The following is a 22,605-nucleotide window of genomic DNA, read 5'->3' on the forward strand; positions in this document are numbered from 1 at the left end:
GCTATACAGTCACAAAATAAGCTGTAAACAGCAGCAATGGCGATAAGTAACTCCTAGTGCCACATCTGTGTGTTAGAAAGCATTCACAAACGTTTTTAAATGATCATTATGATGGTGAGAAGCTTTTCTTACTTGCCATTGCAGAACACAAGAGAAATTTTTGAGTTTATAAACTCAAAAATAGGATGTGTCAGTGTACGTGGCGTCAGCAGCGTGCGATGGGGAAGGAGCAAGCAGGAGCCGGTAGCTGTGGGGAAGACAGCTTTTAAGGAGGCCTGGGAAGGTGCTTTCCCTCCACCCCAGACTGCTGTTACCCGTTTATAAAATCCCCCCTGGTTTTTAACATTTCTGCTTAAAAGGCCCAAAGTAGGGTTGGGAAAGCTTAACTGGTAAGCGTTCACCCTAAATGGGTAATGGTTACTGGTTCTGGTTAACCAATGGGGGCTACTCTAGCCCCGCAGGGCCAATCACAGGCAGAGACTGCAAACAAAGCAGCCCCTGACCCAGTTCCCCCACACCCGCCACAGGTTACATGCTGGCTCCTGGGGAGGCTGGGCTGGCAGCCTTCTTCCCAGGGTGGCTTTGCTGTGGGCTCTACCATATGAAGCTTATTTAAGCTTTATACTACAGAGGCCACAGTGTGTGACTCTATATTGGCTAAGATTTTATCTTTGTAAATGAATTTTTAAACACATTTTTCACATTCCTAGCCCAAAGGTAAGTTATTTTATTATTTTAGAAATTTAGAGCCCAAGGGCCAAAATGTCATGCAAAAGCGGATGTTTTTGAAGTGTACACAAATGTTGCTTAGTGCTAGTCCCTTTTGGAATGAACGTGCTCCTTATAGCTCTAACACAGCATTTTTTCAAACTTTTTTTTTTCCCCTCATGACCCAGTTGAAGAAAATTGTTGATGCCTGCAACCCCACATAATTGGATTGTGGGCACTGGGGTTGGGACTGAGAATGAGAGCAGGGGGTGCCGGGGGGAGGGGCTTACCTTGCTCAGCAGAGCAATGGGGGTGCTAAGGCAGGCTTCCGGCCTCTCCTGGCAACGCAGTCCACGTTGTACCCCAGAAGCAGCCAGCAGCAGGTTCCCAGCCAGTGGGAGTGTGGAGCTAGTGCTCAGGGCAGGGGCAGTACGTGGAGTGCTCTCTCTCTGGTGCTGCTGCTAGCCACTTCTGGGGTGCAGCACAGTCTGCGGTGCCAGGACAAACAGGTAGCCTGCCTCCAATATTCCCTGCAACAGCCCCTCCCCAGTCCATTGTCTTCTCCCCAGGTAAGAGGGTCGCCTGGGCCCCTCTTCTCCGCCTCCCTCCTCATCCAATGTTCTCCCCTCGCTGGGGTCAGCTGAGCCGGTTGCCGCGGTCCCTCTCTGCAGCCCATTGTCATCTGGCCAGAACCGGCTGTGTCCTCTGAGCAGGGCCAGTGTCCCAGACACCGTGGCTCCAACTCTGGGCTGTTCTCTGAAACAACAAACTCCCCACCTTTTGTCACATTGAACCAGTAACTTCTGGGCACTGAGTGCCCCCCTGTATACAACACCCCCCTTTGATGCCCAAAAACTCCCCACTTCCTCATAGTTGCGACCAATAGTTTGAAAACCACTGCTCTAATAAACATCTTGTGGGGGGGGTTTCTTTGCATTAAAAGGTCATGCATAGTTAGAGACAGATGGGTAATGCTTATATGGCTTTGCTTTTCTCCAAAGATTCACTTTTAGTTTATGCTATTGAGAGCATTTAAATGACATTGAAAAAGCTCAACTTGAAAGTGATAGGCAGGAGAAAATGCTCAAATGATCATTTGGCACAACATTCATTTTCCATGACTTGACAGAGTCCAAGAAAAAAAGAAGGGCCAAGAAAAAATTTAACAGTGACATGATTTATCCCTTTTAAATAGCAATCATAAGAAATTCTAGAAACCTTTAAAAAAAAATCACAACGCTGCTAATTCTCAGGTCACTAACAAATCCTAACATCGTAACTTGTTTCTGTATACTTGTGTTGCTTGGAGGAAACATTTTAGTATTGAAACTTTGAAGAAAAAAGTGCAGACAATGTGCGACAAAATGTTTCTAAACTCTTTGTTACTGAACAGAGGATCTCCTACTATTTTTATTTAAAATATAGTTTTTTGTCATGTGCAACTATTATATTTGTATATGAAATATAGCATGGCAGAAAATAAAAGGAAAGAGAAGTCACTGTCTACCAAATATTTCACTCTGTCCAGTGCTCCTAGATGTCCTTTTGTCAGTGATAGCAGTTTGAATCTTATCGCAATGAAATGTCTTGGTTATCTGTTCTCACTGTTAGGACTCAGCATTCCATCACTTTTTTGCTTAATAAATTAAAGGGAGCAGTGTGTGACTGTAAAACTTGACCATATATGGGGGGAAGACTTTGTTTAGTTCTCCTCCTTTCAGTGTATACACTTGTGGCCTTTTAAGGGAACATACTGCATTTAGAGTGAGACTGTGCAGAAGAACAACATCCATTTCATGTGATTGTTTCTGCTGCTGCTTTGTGACTGCTGTGAATTTCTTACAAACTGTTAGAGTTACATAGTTAAATGAAATTAGAGAGTCAGAGCATAAGACTCTGAAATGAGACCGGAAGGAAGGAAAGAAAGAAAGAAGTAAAGTACAGAGTTCATGGAATATACTTGCTAGAATTTTAAGAGCTTCAAAAGGATCTACTGTCTGCATTTTTATACTTAGTACTATACCCTTCATTGTGGGACTCAATTTTGCAATTCTCATCCTTTCCTCCTAGGGATTCTAAGGTTTGTAAAGCTCTCCTGAAAGAGCGAGAGAGGGTTTGAAGTGGTCATGTTGCCCATAGGTTCAGAAAGCATGTCAAAAAGGGATAGCCTGGTCATGACCAGTGTTCTCCATAAGCTGAGTATTTGGGCAGCCACCCAGGAGAGATTTGAATGCCACCCAGCTTATTGGCAGAGCACCCATAGCATGTGTTTCTACTGGAGGTGCACATCCACAGATATTTCAGTGCACATATCAAAATGTGTTCTGCACATAAAAGGAAAAATTAGAGGGAACGTTGGTCATGATTAGCAATACAGGCAGTCCCCGGGTTACATGGATCCGACTTGCATCGGATCCCTACTTACAAACGGGGTGAGGCAACCCCGCACTAGCTGCTTCCCCCCAGCAGACCAGGGAGACACGAAGCTAGCGCCCCCCCCAGCAGACCAGGGAGACGCAGAGTGGCTTTTCTCAGCAGACACCTCAGCTTGAAAATAAAGGACTGAGGGAAGTGAGGTGTGGGAGAATAAAACTGAGCTCTGGAGAAATGTTTGGCTAGAGTTTCCCCTACAATATGTACCAGTTCCGACTTACATACAAATTCAACTTAAGAACAAGCCTACAGTCCCTATCTTGGTACCTAACCTGGGGACTGCCTGTAGTGGATTGCATTGCCATGTGGGGTCTCCCAGTTGGAATCCAGCCACGGCTGTTAACTTTTTCAGAGGCTTAGAAGGAGGTGAATTGCAACTGTTTTGCTGTCCATGGGTTAGTGCATGTGTGTGAAGTCTGATGTTTGTATCTTTATTTCAAATATTTGTGCTAACATTTTTCTTGGAACGGTGTCAGAATTCTGAGCCGGGAGGTTTTACTCTTTAAAAGTATTGTACAGGGTGCTGTAGATTAGGCACTGTGTGGAGGGGGAACGGGAGGGAAGGGGGGGCAGATGGACAAGATGGCTCCTTGAGGGTTCTGCCCTACCATAAATTTGTATGATTTTATAATTCCACTGCAAATATAGCTATGATATTATTGGATATTTTTCTTCTCCTTCTCATTTTAAATGACTGAATTCTTCAAATAGATGTAATTTTATTTGCTATTGGGATGAATAGATATACATTTAACTCAGTAAACTCGGAATTCTCTGAGCTGAAATTAACATTTTTCTATACCGCATTAAGCACTCGGATAAAGAGGCAAATTTCTCACCCTGCTTTGAACAGTTTGTGCATGTGCACATGGAGGCACACACTGGATATGTTCCAAACTTATCTCTTTCCTGGAATGTTTCTTTTATTGTTAATTTAAATAGAAACTAAATATATGCCTTTGCCACATCTTTGTCCAGAGCTTAGTTGATCCTTGGACATTATTCTGCAGGGATCTTATGTCTGTGTCCTCCATTCCTGCCACATTAAAGAGAGACTAAAAGCTTGTCTACTGGGGGACATTCAGAAAAATTAATCCAAATTAACTAAAAGTGTGAATTAGTCAGATTGGTTAAACCACATTAAACCTCATTCTGCATTAAAGTGTCCTTAATTTGGTTTAGTTTAATTCAATTCAGAAGTGAATTTAGGCAAACTTATTTGAGGCCACTTTAATTCTGAATGAGAGTGTGTACACAGGAGTTTAATGCAAGTCAACTAATCCATTTCATAGTTCCACTTTTTGTTAATTTGGATTAATATTTTGTGTGTGTTTCTCCATGTTTGTGTGTGTTTCTCCATGTAAACCCCCTAGTCTAAACCTTAATAATTGGAAAGGACTTGCCCAACCTGACTGGCAAAAAAAAAACAACCCTTCATCTATCTCTATGCTGGTTTTAAGATCTTGACAGCAGAGTAGGCTGACTCATTAAAGCAGCTCTACAGTCTTATGCAGGGTCCTAGACATTGTCATCCTCATGCAAAGATGCCATCTGACTGGAGCGTAGATTGAAAAATGCCATCTGACTGGAGCATAGATTTTAACATTGGGGGCAAATTGGGGAGGACAGAAAACTAAGAAGTCTAACTTCACACCACCACATTCTTCCTATTTTGGATTTCCATCCAAAAGTTAATTACTCTTTGAAGCAAAGGGCTTTGGGAATAGTTTTGGACATGCTTTAGTCTATCTTGAAGGCTACACATTTAGGATTTGTCTAGAGGAGGAAAAGAGGTAGGGATTAGCCATCACATAAATGATATAGACCCTTTCCCCTAATGAAGTCGTTTTCTAATCTAAAGTGTGTTTTGCACATCTTTAGTTACGAGATAAACTGAAGCAGTTAAAAGAAACACTAATTAATACATTTGTTTCAATCTTTTGTTTATCATAGAGATGGCATTTGTCGTCATAAACCTTTTTTTACTGAATGAGGGTTTCATTAACTAGAGATTAAATTAAAGTTAACGCAGAGGCTGCCCTCTAAAATGCTAAGTACCCTCAGCTACTGTTAACTTCACTGGGAGCTGAGGGCATTGCAACATCATCAGGCCTGAAGCTGTCCACTAGCCATGAAATGAGTCATATTGTATACTCCACCCCATGACTCCCTGGAGTTGAACAGCACCAAAAATGTGTTGATGAGGTGCTTGTGTATATTTGCCAGGAGCATTTTCAGGCCTTCTCTCCCATGTGCTTGTCAGGATATTTTTAATGTGCAGCTGACACCTGCAGGTTGGGAAAGTCAAGAGGGAAAGAGACATGCAGTAAATATTTTTAAAATGTTTTTTATTTTATTTTATTCTGTCTGTCTTTCCCCAAATTAAGTAATTACTTCTGAATGGGATCAAAATTGGGTTTGTTTCACTCATTCATTCACAGATTGTGAGGGGAAAAAAACAACCTTCTGATTTACCAGGTTTAGAGAATTATGTCAAGGAAAGGTTTTCTCAATGCTTTGGCTCTTGTCTTTAAAGTAAACTGATACAGAGACTTTGACAGGGATCCCAGCTTACTGATAAGAACTGACAGTGGTTTATTTTGAGAAGCTGTCAGATTTTAAAGGGGCTCCAAGAACATTAGTTTAGTGCCTGTCATTTGTGATGTGTGAGTTATGTGTGTTCTCTACACTTTTTTTATGGATGTGTAAAGAAAATATTGGACCAGATTCTCCTTGGATGTTCACCCATAAAAATCAAGAGTCATAATGTCACAAACTTCAGTCAGAACAAACCCAATGGCCATGAGAGCCTGCGGAAGCCCAGGGGGCCACAACACGCCACTCCCAGAACGCTTACAGTAGGCCTTCCAGAGCCTTCCCCCGCCTTTCACTCCGGACGCCCATGGACAGGAGGTAGCTGGGTTATAATGGTGGCCAACAGCAGCTTGGAGGAGTTAGGTGCCTTTCTATACTGTGCAAGCAGGAAGGAACAAGCTGCTTCTAGCCACAGGTAGTGGGGTTGGCTGGGTGAGAGGAAGGAGATGACCTCTGGAGAAACATGGGCCAGGTATCCCTACATCCACCTCCAGCCCTGTACCCTCCTCGGTTGGAAACAGTTCCCATCCTTTTCCCTCCTGCACAGACCAAAAGGCTGCTGCTTGCCATATCCTGGTGTGCACCCCAACAGAAATCTGAGGAGGGGGTTTGTGACCCTGCTTGTCTCCCACTGTTGCTTTGAGAAGACATGGTACAGTAAACTTCCGATAATCCGGCACCTTTAGGACCCAGGGGGTGCCGGATTATCAGATATGCTGGACTATCGGGGGGGGCTGGGGAGGTGTCTGGAGTGGGGTGGGAGGGGATGCCACCCTAGACCCCTCATAACCCCCCCTTACAATAGTCCGGCTTTGCCCCAGGCATCCCTGATTCAGCCGCTGCTGGTCAGTTTCAGCAGCAGCTGAATCGGGGATGCCTGCAATAGAGCAGCTGGGGTGCTGCCGGGTTGGTCCCGCAGTGCCGAGGGGCGGCGCTACGAGACCAGCCCAGCAGCACCCCAGCTGCTCTGCTCCCGGCTTCCCCGATTCAGCTGCCTGTCAGTTTCAGCAGCAGCTGAATGGGGGAAGCCTGTCCGGCTGCCCCAGCACTTCCGGGTTCCTGATGGTGCCGAACCATCAGGAGTCCCGGAGCATTGGATGCCGGACTAATGGAGTTTTACTGTACCTACCAGGTACCAAGAGAGGTGGGTCCATCCTGGGGGCCCAGCCGGGCACTGGAGAGTTGGGTTAGGTTGGTCAATCACCCCCATTCCCATGTGAGAGTAGTGTATGGGAGGGAGGGAGAGGGAGAGAAAGAGAAAGTGTGTGACCTTTCCCCATGCAAACTTTAAAGAAAAGAAGGTATCCTTTTTTGAGGAGTAACGTTAGTTTAAACCAAGGGGTTTGGTTTGAGCTAACACGTCCCGGCATGTACTTCCTGGTTCTAATCAGCTGTGATTTGAACTAGCGCGCTGGTAAGATCATGCTAATGAAGCGCAGGATAATTAAATCCCCTCTTCATTAGCAATTTCGAATGCCTGCATTTGCTATTTCGAATGCCTAGTTCGAACTAGGGTGCGAGTGTAGACATACCCTGAGAGTGGGTGCACCCTCCTGGGAAAAGAGCTGTTGTGCACTATAACATACTATGTGTAAGACAGCATCTGGGCATCCATTCACACAATCTCACAATTTGGCAAACTGGACATTCAGGTGGCAATGAAGACTGCCTTTGGTAGGAGGATGCATCACAGTGTGGTGATCCAGCCATAGAAAAGGAATTTTAAAACTCTCTACATAGTTCTGTTTGACTCCCTGAGCCACACTGCTGTATAATATCCATTGGTTAATGAGAAAGTAGGAATGGCTATCTTGAGTTAGTGACCATTTCCATTCTCTTAAGTTGAACGTTCAGGGGTCTGAACCTCTCTTGTTTGGAGTGTTTCTTTGTCCATTAGGATAAAAAGACCTGTTTGGTTCTTCCAAATTGATTCATGAAGTTACGCTCTGCTGCAGGAATTCAGTTTATTGATTTAGTGCTTCTAAGATCAATAGCATGTTACAGTCCATAAGTGATTGTATCCTTTGCTATGGACGCTGTCGTAACTGGCAAGCATTTCAGTATATCAGGTCATGCCCACCCTTGTCAGTGACTGATGGATGTAGTTCTGTCTTTGGAGTTACATGCAGGTTGATTGGTTTGCAGATGTAAATACCTTGTAACTCAGGAAAAAACATTTTTTGGTATGTTGAAATACATTTTCTAATGCTGCCGTGTAGCAGAACCAGCTTGACTTCTTGTCTATTCAGTCCTGTTCAACATATTCATAAATGATCTAGGGTAAACAATGAGGTAGCAAAATAAGGAAAAGTTATTTACTTGCTCCCACAACACAAGCTGGAATAGACAGGAATGTTGTTCCTACCCTCTGTTTGTCAGAAACTGGGAATGGGCAACAGGAAATGGGGCACTGGATGATGACCTGTTAGGTTCATTCCTCTGGGGGCACCCGGCATTGGCCGCTGTCACAAAGCAGGATACTGGGCTAGACAGACCTTTGGTCTGATCCATTAGGGCCATTCTGATGTCTTGATAGTCTTCTCTAAGCGATTAATTTTCAGGAGTGGAAGTAATGGATTTCCCCCCCCCTCTAATTATGTTCTTTGGCTCTGGATGTTCAACAATTTTCCAGATAAAAAATATTTGTTTCCTTCCTCTCTATTTTCTGTTCTGCATTCTTGTTTGCTAAAACTATTGGATGCATAATTCCCCCTTCTATGGGGATGTTGAAGCGCTCTTTATTGCAGTTAAGAGACTTTTGTGAGGCTTCTTCTAGGAACTTAACATATGGCTTTTGGATCAGTTATTTCCATCAGCTGGCTATATGTTGTATAAGGAGATATTTCTAACTTTATGGGGTCTCACTTCACTGCCCTTTAACTCCATGAAGGAACAGTGGAAACAGGAGAGGCTACTCATATTTCACTAATTCTGAACTTCAGTGCAAGGATGTAGAAAATGGGACCATTTTATGGCAGATTTTAAAGCTATTCAGCAGCTTTGAAAATAGATATTGGGTGCTAAAGATGTGCTTGTGCTTCAGAGGTGAACAGTAAAAGATAAAAAATCAACATTGACTAGCTTTGTGCTTTTCTGGAAGAATCTGGTCTCTGCTAAAGTGATATTCAGAAATGTTTTTGAAAGATCTTCAGAATCATCAGAACTTGAATTTTTTTTTAAAGTGCGTTGAGGTCCACTAATGCAAATAAATGACACACGAGTTCCACATTTTCTCAGAGTTGTGCTATCTAAAAGGCATAGTCTCATCTCCGTGAACAGGGATCCCACTGTGGTTAAGCGCTACATGTGTAAATTCCCAACCGTTTGAGACTAAAGTCATGCATTATTAGGAGTGTGTCATGGTTTTTTAAAGCTAATGCAGCCATATTTAACGCTGAAGCTGAGCTCTTTATTCTCCTTTCAGAGCTCTAAGACAAGGGGAGATTTATTTTGAGCGTTATTATTATTTGTATTGTAGTTCCTAGGTGTTCATATGGAATCAAGGCCCTGTTGTGCTAACATAACGAGACCGTCTTTGTTCTGAAGAGTTTAAGGTCTACATAGGCAAGGAGTGGGAAGGAAAACAGAGAGACAGAGGGGTGTAGTGACTTGCCTAAAATCGCACAGAACGGCTCAGGGCTGCTGGCTCCCAGACTATTTTGTTATACAATGGACCGTGTTGCCTCCTTTATCTAACATTGTCTAACTGTCTTCATTCTTTAGCATAGTCAAACAGAAAAAAAAAACTTGAAATATATATATTTTTATTTATATCTCTTTCTCACCTTTCAAGCCGGTCAAAGCCGAGGAGAGGAAAAAAGCTTTAAGAAACACATCTACCATTTTGCACCATAAGTAAACTTAACTGTTTTGTTTGAGAGGCCTGATTTAAAATAAAAGCAATATCAACAGAATCAGCATCTCTATTTGCAATGCTGGCCTGGTGAACAGAAATCTCTGGACTAGCATAACAACCTATGGAAACTTGTGGTGGTGGTTGAGAGGGGTTTGGAAGTTTTTCATCCTTTCTGGAGGACTAACGTGATCATCTCATGAGCAGGGAATTTGGAATAGCATAAGTGAAAGAATTTCCTGTCCCCAAATCACTTGTCAGCTGTGGGGATGCAAGACCTTGGAAACTTTTGCAAGCACAGTACTGCTTTGGGATGATGTTAGGGCAGCCTCAAGAGATTTTTCTGCTCTTAGCAAATAGAGAACATCTGTCCTTCCCAGCCCCTGAAATTGCCCCAGTAAACAGAGGTTAAATATTTTACTTTTCTTAATATTTTTCTGACCTGAGTGGCCACTGGTTCAGCTCTGTATGATATAATCTGCCTCATGTGATGATACATTTTAATGACCATCAATGCGTGTAGTGGTGTATAAACCGTGGAAGACCTAGTTCTGCCCCAAGAAACTCCATTTCTAAATCCTAACACAGTGTAAACAAGTTGAGGCTCCTTCCTCTAGTCAGGGGCAGATGACCGTTTTGCGGGGCCCCGGGCAGCATAATTCCGCGGGGCCCCCCTTTGCCACGGCGCATGCGCAGTGACGCCATGCGCAGCGGCGCCACAGCTCATGCGCGGGGCTTTCTGAAGCATGGGGCCCGAGGCGGCCGCCCCGTTCGCCCTGCCGTATATCCGCCCCTGCCTCTAGTGCTGCCTTTTCCACTCACGTCCCCCAGTCTCTTTGGTGGATAATTCTTACTGATACTTGAACTCTAGTGGGTATTTTTACTTCAGATAAAATGTATTTTCCCAGTGAGATGCAGTAGTTAGTTGCTTGTGTGCCTGAGAAACATCAGAGCATGGCCACTCTTTTGCTTGCTACTTAAAGGTGATGAGGTTTAGTGATTCTTGTCACGCATGTCGGAAATTATGACTAAAAACGATCAGTCCCCAAAAGGCTTGATTTTTGGCTTTCATATCCAGTCTTTGCCTGTGGCACCCTGGACATCTGGTGGTGGCTGCTGGAAGAAATCTGTCAGAAGATCATTGACATTAATCACCTATAATAATCAATTCACCATTAATGGTTTAGGATTGCGGTGATCACCACAATATAAAGCATGCCAAGAGAAGGCTTGTTGATTAGAATGCTTGGTGTATTTGAATGCTGTACAGGCAGTCCCCGGGTTACGTACAAGATAGGGACTGTAGGTTTGTTCTTAAGTTGAATCTGTATGTAAGTCGGAACTGGCAGATTCAGCCGCTGCTGAAACTGATCAGTTTCAACAGCGGCTGAATCTGGACGCCAGTTCTGACTTACATACAGATTCAACTTAAGAACCCCAGGCGTCCCCAAGTCAGCTGCTGCTGAAACTGATCAGCGGCTGATTCCAGGAAGCCCCGGGGCAGGGGCTTCCTGTAGTCAGCCACTGGTCAGTTTCAGCAGCGGCTGACTTGGGGACGCCTGGGGCAGAGCAGCTCGGGTACTGCTGGGTTGGTCCAGTAGCACGGCCGCTCCTCTGCGCTACTGGACCAACCCAGCAGCACCCAAGCTGCTCTGCCCCAGCCGTCCTGATTCAGCCGCTGCTGAAACTGACCAGCAGTGGCTGAATCAGGACGCCTGGGGCAGAGCAGCTGGGGTGCTGCCGGGTTGGTCCAGTAGCGCCCAGAGCGGCGCTATGGGACCAACCGGCAGCGCCCCAGCTGCTGTACCACAGGCGTCCGGAGCAAAGCCGCGGAGCACGGGGGCAGCGGGACAGCCCAGACGCGCCGTGGCTGTCCTGCTGCCCTTGGGCTCCGCGGCTTTGCTCTGCTTTGCTCCCCGTCCCCCTGGTCTGCAGACCAGGGGGACGGGGAGCAAAGCGGCGGAACACGCGGGCAGCGGACAGCCCAGACGCGTCTGGGCTGTCCGCTGCCCGCGTGTTCCGCTGCTTTGCTTCCTCTCCCTGGTCTGCTGGAGACCAGGGAGAGGGCCCCGTTCGTAACTGCGGATCCGACATAAGTCGGATCCGTGTAACTCGGGGACTGCCTGTACTTTGCATCGTTTCTATGTTCTACAATGAAAAGACAAGGTTTTTTTGGGCGTGGCTTTTTTTTGGCTGGGGGGGAGGGAGGAGTAGGAGTTGGGAAGGGATGGCTCTCTTAGTGCATAGTTGCTTCTTGTTTCCTGTTTGGAGGAGCCATGTGCTAGGATGCCTGGGGCAGTTTAGTCCTTGATTCTGCAGATGACTGAAAGTAGGTAGGCCCCAGTGCCTACAGCCCCATGGATATCTGTAGCTGCCCATGTGGAGTCCCTTGCAAGTTCAGAGCTAAAGCTGCTTGCAGTTTTTTCAGATAAAAAAAATTAATAAAAATGCCTTTTTTTAAAAAGTTAAAAAATTAATGAAAAATGTTTTTCAAACTTTTAATTTTTTTCTGACAAAAATGAAAAACATAACCATGCTTTCAGTTTAAGTCTTTAGTTTTCTGCTTCCCTTTCCCCTCACTTCTTTTTCAGTGACAAGTGGAAAAGGGAGGTGGGAAAAAATGGAAAACGGTAAACGGAAGCCAAACTATTTTTTTTAAAAGAAAAATTTTGAAGCAAAAATTTGATTTAAACCTTTTGTGAAAATCTCCTATAAATTAAACTCATTGCATTCTGAAACGGAATGAAAGTGATTTAGACATTTTTATATTATTCACAGTCGGGGCTGGCTTTAGCAAGCGTGGGGCCCGATTCCGGGGGCAGGGCCGAGCATGCGCGGGGCCCCGGGTGGCTCCACACATGCGTCGCACGCCCGGGGCATTGCGTACCTGGGGTGGCACTGCACGTGCGTTGCGCACCCGGGAGCGGGAGCCCCCTTAGGCGCGGGGCCCCATTCCGGAGAATCGGCCTAATCCCTGCCCTGGGATGTCTTTCTACTCTTCCCCCCCCCCCCCATACACACACACGCATCATGCTGTCTGTCTTCAGGGAGCGGGGGATGGCATAGGAGCCATTATGGCCGTTCTGTGCCACCAGGGGCGTTTGTAGTGGGGAAATTCCTCCAATGGCCAGGTAAGCTGACTTTAGGGCAGCTTGGCATTGGTGGACTGGCACACAGGGCAAAGGATTCACCCTGCCTGACTCAAAATGTGCAGTCACTGAGCAGGTATGTTTCCAGTGAGGTCCTGCAGTGGCTGGTTCTTGGACCTACACTATTTAACTCTTTTATCAAGGAGCTAAAATAAAACATAAAATTGTCAGCAACGAAGTTTCTTGATTACACAAAAAATGGGGGGAATGGTAAATAATAAAGAGGACAGGTCACTAATACAGGGCGCTCTATATTTTGCTTGATAAGCTATGTGCAAGCAAGCAATATGCATTTTAATATAACTGAATGTAAAAGTATTCAACTAAGAACTGACATGCTTACAGGATGGAGGGTTCTATCCCAGGAAATAGAGAGAGTTGCAGTAGGACAGCGCCTGTAAGAAATGTAAGTTACTTTCGCCCCTGGGATGCACAAACAGAAGAATTGCAAGTGGAATAAAGAGGTTATATTACTTCTGTATTTGGCACTAGTGGGACTGCTGCTGGACTACTGTGTCCAGTTTTGGTGCCCACAGTTCAAGAAAATGTTGACAAACTGGAGAGGGTTCAGAGAAGAGCCACAAGAATGATTAACAGATTCAAACGTATGCCTTGTAGTGACTGACCTCTTTGAATCTATGTAGCTTAACAAAAAGAAGATTAAGGGGTGACTTGATTGCAGACTGTACATATCTAAATAAAAAACAAAAAATAATATTGGGCTCTTCAGTCTTGCACAGAAAAATACAACACAACTCAATAGTTGGAAGTTGAAACTAGATAAATGTCACACTGGAAATAGGCATACATATTTAACAAAAAATAAATGACCATTGGAACAATTTTCCAAGAGTCATGATGGGCTCTCCATCACTGATCATTTTAAAATCAAGATTGGATTTTTTTCTAAGAGATTGACATAGTAATTACTTTTGGGAACATTCTATGGCTAGTGTTATATAGGACATCAGACGTGATGCTACAAAGACTCTGTCAGGTCTTGATATCCTAATGAATGAATACAACAGGGTCGGATTTTAAATAGTGCCATACTCCTAGGGGAACACAAACTTAAGAAAAGTCAACAGTGTGCCACTGTTGCAAAAATAAGCAAACATTATTTTGGGGTGTATTGGAAAGAGTGTTGTAAGCAGGGTAGTGTCTAGGAGGATGTGGGGCCCAGAACAAATTAGTGTGTATGGGCCCCGAATCAAATTTTTTTTTTACAAGTGAATCCTTGTGTGGAGAGGAGATGTTTGGGGGGTGAGGGATGATGGAGAGTCAAGGGTGGCGTCAGTGCTAAGTTTAAGGAGGCCCTCTTTGCCGGGGGTCCCAGAAAAGGGAGGGGTCCTGGGAGGAAGGGTAGTGGATGGGGACAGTCTGGCGCTAGCAAGTTCCAGCGGCACTAGGGCAATGCTGGGAGCTGGTGGGGCAGAGCAGGGGGCTGCAGTTGCTACAGCTGTTGTCAGTTCTCTCCCATTATACCAACCTGTTCTAATTCAAGACCTCAGAAAGTAGCCCTTCTGTTTTCTTTGTTTGTTGTTTATTATCTTTGGTTTGACTCCTGAAGGAAGAAGAAAAGTAAGGGGTCTTATGTGTTTATCTGATTGAGGAAAAAAAATGCAGATTAGAAACTTTTTTTAATGTTTATGTTGACTTTAAAGGGAGCTTTGTTAGCCCTGTTGTGGCAAATAACAGCAAAAATGAGTATAAATTAGGTGAGAGAAACAAAATACTTTTATTCATTTTGTTTACTTTGTGCTTTTGGCAGCACTATGTGTATATCAAGCTTTGCTGTTTCCTTCGGTATAGTCAGTTCTCCTTGTTTAGTGTGACACTTCTATAATGCAAGGAGGCAGAATATCTTTTTTGAAAGAAAATATTATTTAATCATAAAAGCTGGCAAGCGGTTTAAGGGGAATATGGATAACCAAAACCACTTTAATTTGTGCAGATTTCAAATTGCAAGTGCCCCTTTAATTTTAATGAAGTTTTTTGAGTATTGAAGGATCAAAGAATCTCCTAAGAAAAACACTTTATTTGAGATTTAATTAATAAATACAAAAATGGTGTTCTGAACTGGGAGTTTGGAAAAGTAACTGGATCTCTTTGCTAGGAAACTGGTGACAATTAACAGGTCAGAAATTTTGGGTCAGGTTTTCAAAAGAGCCTAAGTGTCTAAGCCAGTATAAACATACATCAATATAACTCTGCTGCTCAGGGATGTGAAAAATCAACTTCACTAAAGTGCTACTGTACTGCGGCACAGCTGCACTGGTGCAGCTGTTTAAATGTAGACCTGACTGTAAAGGCATCAAAGACTGCTGACCGGGGGGTGGAGGCTGCTTTGGGGCCTGGCGATTAGAGCCCTGCAAATTCGTGGGTATCCGCGTCCGTGAATGCAGATATATGCAACTCATTATTGAGGCTACAGATGTGAATACAAAGTTTGCGTCTAGAACCCTGAAAATCTGTCGATATCCATTTTATATCCGTGGCCATCCAAATCGACATTTTTGCGGATACAGATGCAAATACAAAACTCTCTATCTCCATAGAGCTCTTATGGCAGTTTTGAAAGGGCTCAGGGTTTCTGGCTACCAGAGCACTGGTCCCTTTAAATCACTGAAGGAGCCCCACACGGTGCACTCTGGGCACCCCTGAAGGGCTGACTGGGGGAGGTTATCCCTACCCCTGCCTCTCTTCCTGTGAGGCCCTATCCCTTCCGGCAGCATGGAGCTGAGTCCCATCCCACCTTGCTTAGGAGCCCAGCAAGTCTCTCTGCAGCCCTGAAGACATCAACCTTTCTTACTTTCAATAGGAATTTTATGAGTCATAAGGGATCAGCCGACAAAGGCTTTCTTTGTCGCCCGATCCCCGTCTTGACAGCTGGTTTTTGCAGTAAAACTGCTGACTTGGCAAATCGCGGCGGCCATTTTATTCAAATGAAGTGCGGGAGATTTAAATCCCCACTTCATTTGCAATGTCAGTATGTCTAATTTACATCCCTCTGGCGACAGAGGGATGTAGTCTAGACATACCCTTAGGCACATTTTGAAAATTCTACCTTTTGATGCTTGATTTACAAAAGAAAAGAATCTATTTTATCCCCTTCTGAAAAAGACCATTCCTTAAAATGAATGTATCACTTTGATTCACATCTAAATTGTAAGAATTGGAGTATGACATAACCTGGCTGCTGGTGGATCAGCCCACCCCTCACAGGAACAGAGCTGTGTCAGACATAAAAAGCCTTAGTGGAGAGGCAAGTGTTAATAGACAGAACTCTGCATCAGCCAGGCCTTATTAGCCTCCCAGAAAGGCACCTGGAGCAGTTATAAAGGGCGGGAAGATAGCTGCTACGGATGGATCAAGAATCAGGCTGCTGACCAGAGCTCAGGCCTGGCTGGCTGGTTTATATTCTACTTCACCCTTTGCAACAAGAAGGGAGTTTAAAGACTGCTCTTTGTGCTCTTCTGCTACAAAACAGGAGTTGAAAATTGATTGTATGTCTCTGCTTTTCCCTGGAGCAGGAGGCATCCACAGATTCTGCCAACCCTTCCTTTGGCGTGAGAAGGGGATTTAACGATTATATGTACTTTTCCTGTGTTCAGCCTGTGTAAGGGATCTTTGTCTCTGTTTCTTGGAGAGGATGTAGGACAGTGGTTCTTAACCTCTTTGGCACAGTTACCCTTAAGCTTAACCAATAAACCAGAATTACACCCTCCTCTGTTTTTAAATGGGAATAGACAAAAAGAAAATGACAATTAATCATTTTGAATGTATTTTGTTTTCTCATACATTACGTTGAACAAAGCTGAACACCTATTGTATTTTAAACTTTAGTATCCCCTGAAATGTGTCATATTACCCCTAGAGGGGTAATTACTCCCAGGTTAAGAACCGCTGCTCTAGGAACTCTGCCAGTGGAAAACAAGTTGATCTCCAAGGTCCTTCCTCGGGGATAAGGATTATCTGTTTTGGTGTTTGTACTACATGTATCACAATGGAGTTCCCATCGCAATTGGTACCTGTGGGTGCTATTATACTATACATATTTAATAATAAAGACTGTGCCCTGGAGGACTAAAAAGAGGGATAGGGTTGCCTGAGAGCATGGAAGACCTACCAGACTATAACCTTAGTTTGGGTCTGGATGGGCTGGAGTTCCTTTTCTTTCCTGGCATTTGCAAGAGGCTGACTCCGTGACAGGAACTGGAGAGTATTGATTTGATAGCACAGAATTGGACTTTGATCAGAGAGAGATGCCTTGTGGATTCTTCTTTGGTGTTAGCCCGACAAAAGGATATGTCTAACTTTTTATTAAACTGTTCAGAGAGACTCATCTTTTTGTGCCTGCAGCTAAAGCAAGGTGAAGCAGATCACCAAGGCTTTGACGCATATGATGTTCTTGCATTCATTCCCATTTGTTTATGCCAAAGTCCATTGTGGTAAAGATCCAGAACATCTTTCCCCTTTAGCAGCTGAAATCTCAAATCCACATCTAAATGAATGCACAGTCTTAATCATGGTGGGGTTTCTTTGTTTTTGTGTTTTGTTGTGTTTTTTTTTTTTTAGGGTGGCAAAATCACTGAAAGTTCCTGTGTATGAAACGCCAACAGGCTGGAGGTTTTTCTCAAATCTGATGGATTCTGGACGATGTTCGCTTTGTGGAGAAGAAAGCTTTGGCACTGGTAAGAAATCCAGAGACAACATTTTCCTTTGAGCCTTAACTCTGCATATTCTCTTGTAGGCTAATGGGCACTAATCTCTTCATTAAGAGGTAGGAAGACTTAACAAATTAATTCCATGGCATGACTGGCTAGTGGACTCTCAAAGGTTCATGTTGGGATTGGTAACCTTTAAGCTCTGGGTGCTACATAACGAAATATAAGAGTTTCAGTAGCAAAAACAGTAGGCCAAACTCCTTCCATCCATTCCATCCGAGAACAGTATAGGACCCAGAAAAATTTCTCCTGGTCTTACTGCAAAAACAATTTTCAGTCGCTTGCTAGCAATTTGATGGATTGTGTGCATATGTATATGGTCATTGTGAGGGTCTATATATTAATTATCAGGCTCTGTACATTAAATTGAACCTGTTGCAGGTGTGTCTCTTTGGGATCTAGTCCAGTTTTCCAATAGTTCTGGTGACAGAAAGAACTCTAATAAAACTACCTGAATGTCCTCCAGTCAGTTGCCACGTTTGCCCAAAGATTGAGTAGCCTGCCAGGAACACAGGCTTGCTAGCTCCAGCATATTCTCCAAACATGTGAAGCATCTGTCTATACAGTTTATACATCTTTCATTTAAATGTATTGGAACAGAGGGGAATAAACTCCACTGCGTGTTTATCTTTTTCTTATTCCTAAATGTGTTGAAGAGTGCACCTCACTGCAGTTCTTCTTTAAAAAATATTGGTTTTCTTATAAGGGTTTTAGCATAGAAGTACATCTAAATAGGTACACAGTTCGTCTGTAAATAAATTTTATTTTATAAGAATTCTAGGAAGTTATTTGATGCTTGGAATCGGTGTTTCTCAGTCACTGTATGAGTACCCTTAGGGGTACTTGAGAGAAGTCTGGGGGGGTACATCAGCACAATTGAAATTTGGAGAAAACTGAATTTTTGTTTTAAGTTTCACAGCGCTTTATTATTTTTGTACTTTTTACATCCAAAAATGTCGTTGCCTGCCCAGCTACGATTAAGTTGTTTAAACAAATGTGTTGCAACGGTAGAACAAAATTTTGTGTGTCTGAAAACTGTAGGTATTGGGGGTACTTATAACTTTTTTTAGAAGGGATACTTTATAAAAAAGGATGACACACACTGTTCTAGACTACATTGCCCTTCACCAATTTCTGCTAGCACTGGGAACTTGAGTCTGTGTTAAGAGTTTATCTTTAATGACCTCACTCTAGAGATAGGAAAATTGGCAGTTCTTTAATTTGCAGAATTTTGTACTTACAGGAATCTACCATCCAGTTGGCCAACACAGTGACCTTGCCACTCTGTAAAAGCAAGATGGGTTTTACAGATCCACATCTAAATTATCACATTTATTGAAATACTAACCTAATAGCACTTAAGAGTAAACAGTTCTGTGTCCAGGTAATATAACCTTGCTGTAGTTCCTAAATACTGCAATCCCCTGGTGTTGTAACAAAAAGTAGTTTTGCTGTGGTCAGTAAATAAAAGCACATTTTCTGCTATAAAAGGACAAAAGATTTTGAAAACATCCCATAGGGCCATGTTTCCCTTGTTTTCTGGCAGCTAATCTTGGAGTTGAACCAATGCATGAAAATCTTCTTCCATTTTTGTAGTAGTGAAGGAAGTTTGTCAGATGAGGTTAGTAATTTGCTGGTATTATGAGTAATATCCAAGACGCAGCTTAGAGGAAGGTGGCAGCAGCAGCAGCAATTCTTATCTAAGTTTCATCAGCAATTTATTAACCAGAATTAGGAAATCTGTGTGTATAATTTATCTTGCTTATATCCACCTTGGCAAATGCTGCATCTAATTTTCACTATTTTTCTCTCTCACTCACCCACTCTCACAGATACCTAGACTTTCGTAAAGCATTTGATTCGGTCTCACATGTCCTTCTTATCAATAAACCTAGAGCAAGACATGAAAAGTAATTCTTCTACTCTATTCTTCTGCTCTACTCTGCACTGATTAGGCTTCAGTTCAAGTATTGTGTCCAGTTCTCGGCCCCACGTTTCCAGAAAGATGTGGAGAAATTGGAGAAGGTCCAGAGAAGAGCAGCAAACATGATTAAAAGGTTTAGAAAACATGACCTATTAGGGAAGACTGAAAGAATTGGGCTTGTTTAGTTTACAAAAGAGATGACTAAGAGGGGACATGATAGCAGTTTTGAAGTATCTAAAAGGGTGTTACAAGAAGGAGGGTGAAAAATTGTTCTCCTTGGTCTCTGAGGACAGGACAAGAAGCAATGGGCTTTAACTGCAACAAGGGAGGTTTAGGAAAAACTTCCTAACTGTCAGGGTGGTTAAACACTGGAATAAATTGCCTAGGGTGTTGTGGAATCTCCATCTCTGAAGATATTTAAGAGCAGGTTAGATAGACACCTGTCAGGGATTATCTAAACAGTGCTTGGTCCTGCTGTGAGGGCAGGGGACTGGACTCAATGACCCCGCAAGGTTCCCCTCCAGTTCTAGTATTCTATTCTATTATTCTGTATATCAGCAACACCAGAGACTTTCTGCCACAAACTTAATAGGAAGAAAAGCTAAGAAAGGTGAAGAAGAAGCTCTGTTGCAGGGGTGGGGAACCTTTTTTTGGGTCAGGGGCTGCTGACCCACAGAAAAATCAGTCGGGGGCTGCACACAACTGAGAAGCAAAAAAAAAAAAAAAAGCAAAACAAATTCTCACTGATGTGTCCGCTAACTGAGAATCAGAAAGACACTCCCCACATTCCCCTCACACACCAGAGCCTAGGGGAGCCCAGCCTACTAGATTTTGTGTGCTCCAACTCTCCCCCACTGCTGCTTCCCCACAGGGTAAGTGTGTCTGTGTGGGCTCTCCAGTGCTAGGGTGGGGTCTAAGCCTCAGGGGCTGGGTCCAAGCAAGCCAGGGTTCCCCACCCCTGCTCTATTGCTATAAAGCCTAAAGAGCTGTATGCAGGGGCGACCTGTGACTTGGCCGCCTCCTAGGGTGCCGCCGCCCGGGATGCCCGATGATGATGTCACGGGGGCACCCGCCGATGACGTCAGTCCATTGACGGCCCTGCAGGCCGGGGCACTGATTGTGCGTTCCGCCTGGGGCTCCAGCTGCCGCAGCCGGCCTCAAGCCGCTCCTGGCTGTATGTTACATAACATTAATTAATATATAATACACAGTTAATATGCAATTAATATATCAAGCAGTAAAACAGTGCCTGTGAGTCAGCGTGTTGTGGTCAGGATCCCCGCTGATCCAGTGGCAGAGTGCTCTGCCGCTGTTAAGGCCCTGCTCCGGGACACAGTGGAGTGAGTGGGCCTGCGTGTATGTCCCGTCCTGCCCTCTCCCCCCCGCCACTCCAGTCCATGAGTGGAAGTCTCTACCCTCTCCCGCTTCTCTAGGAAAAACACCTGCACTTGTTGGCTCTCTGCTCTCAACCGTGTATTATATTAAGTAGACCCGACTGATTGCACCACCCTGACCTAGGGCTGTATATTTCAAGGCTCAGCCTGAACCTGGGCCCGACTCCCTGAACTATTGCTGCCTGCCCCGAGTGAGAACCTGGCATTCTGACTGTGTGCTTGGCCTGACCGCAGGCCTGAGCCCCTGAACTGTAGCTGATTCCCTGTGTGCGACTGAGCCAGGTGGGTGTAGTGAGGCGGAGTGACTGCTCACTGACTCAGACAGGGATGGTCCACTCCTTGAGCCCTGGTGAATAGAGTCCTGATGCAGACTGGACTGCAAATTCCATTATCTTAAATCATGTAACAGAGTCATCTTTATTCAACTTGTCCTCATCCATCCCTCCACAAATGCAAGTCAATGCCACACCATTCCATTTTGTTGCAAACATGTCCTTTCCATTTCTTGCCAAAGAGTTTTGTCAAGAGATTGGCCCAGTGCATTTTCAATCTGTCTAGTTGTGGTTCGTGGTCTCTGGGGATCCAGTCACTAATGCGGGCTGCTCAACTATTGTCATGTCTGCAGACTACATGACCCACCCAGTTTTGCTTTTCCTCATACATTCCCTGCACTACATCAGTCACCTCTGTATGCCTTCTGATCTCCTCATTCAGTATGTGATTGTAGAATGATATCTTGCACTTTCATCTTTCCATTGTTCTCTGGGTGACAGCAATTTTTTCTTCATCTGTTTTTTGTCATTGACCAGCTCTCTGCTCTGCCTATCATTGTTGGCAGAACAGCGAGTTAAACAATTCTTTCCTTTTCTTCATGGGCTCTTCTGTCTATTTTATGTTATAAAATGCATATTCAGTTTCTTCCCACATATTGTTGGGAACTTCTTCTATAACCTGCTGCTTCGGTGCTGTATGCTTGACATTTGACATGTGAGAAATAAAGATCATTATAGAATTTTGTACATAAAGATAAGAATGTGGCCCCAAAAATCTTAGTTTCCTTAAAATGTCAGTAAGCTGTGGACCATTGGTAGAGGAAGAATTTAACAAATTTGCAAACAAAATAATTTTCTATTATGGCTAAATATTTTTTCAGTTTGGTTTTGTTTTTAAAAATTGTATTTAGAGAAATGATGTCCCTGATAGAATTGACTATAAAATATTTATTTGATTTCAGATGATGAAGATGATGATTTAATTTATCTATTGAGATAGTACTCTGAGCTCTTACTCAGTATTGGGGCCCTATTGTATTAATGGGTAGCAGGTTTAAAACTAATAAAAGGAAGTTCTTCTTCACACAGCGTGTTGTCAACCTGTGGAACTCCTTGCCAGAGGAGGCTGTGAAGGCTAGGACTATAATAGAGTTTAAAGAGAAGCTGGATAAATTCATGGAGGTTAGGTCCATAAAAGGCTATTAGCCAGGGGATATAATGGTGTCCTTGGCCTCTGTTTGTCAGAGGCTGGAGAGGGATGGCAGGAGACAAATCGCTTGATCATTGTCTTCGGTCCACCCTCTCTGGGGCACCTGGTGCTGGCCACTGTCGGCAGACAGGATACTGGGCTAGATGGACCTTTGGTCTGACCCAGTACGGCCGTTCTTATGTTCTTATGTAGGCAAGGTACAAACACATAATAAGAGACAGTCTCTGCCCCAGACAGCTTACAATACCAAATCCATTAGACTAGGACAATTTTTGTGCCATTTGATGCTCTTTGCAAGCTCATTCTATATATGGGATTACACTTCTGTGTCAAACTGCAA

At 43.8% G+C, this 22,605-nt stretch overlaps 1 protein-coding gene across 1 annotated transcript in view; it reads left to right on the forward strand.

Moving 5' to 3' along the window:
- The window catches only part of PGM5 (phosphoglucomutase 5), a 102,904-nt gene that overhangs the window by 44,632 nt on the left and 35,667 nt on the right, over window positions 1–22,605 (forward strand). The window contains exon 7 of the mRNA XM_075931677.1: window positions 17,317–17,432. Coding sequence (XP_075787792.1) covers window positions 17,317–17,432 — 116 coding nt within the window. The remainder of the gene's footprint in view (window positions 1–17,316; window positions 17,433–22,605) is intronic.

The sequence above is a fragment of the Pelodiscus sinensis genome, chromosome 6, assembly GCF_049634645.1.
Source record: "Pelodiscus sinensis isolate JC-2024 chromosome 6, ASM4963464v1, whole genome shotgun sequence".
Classification (NCBI taxonomy): domain Eukaryota; kingdom Metazoa; phylum Chordata; order Testudines; family Trionychidae; genus Pelodiscus; species Pelodiscus sinensis.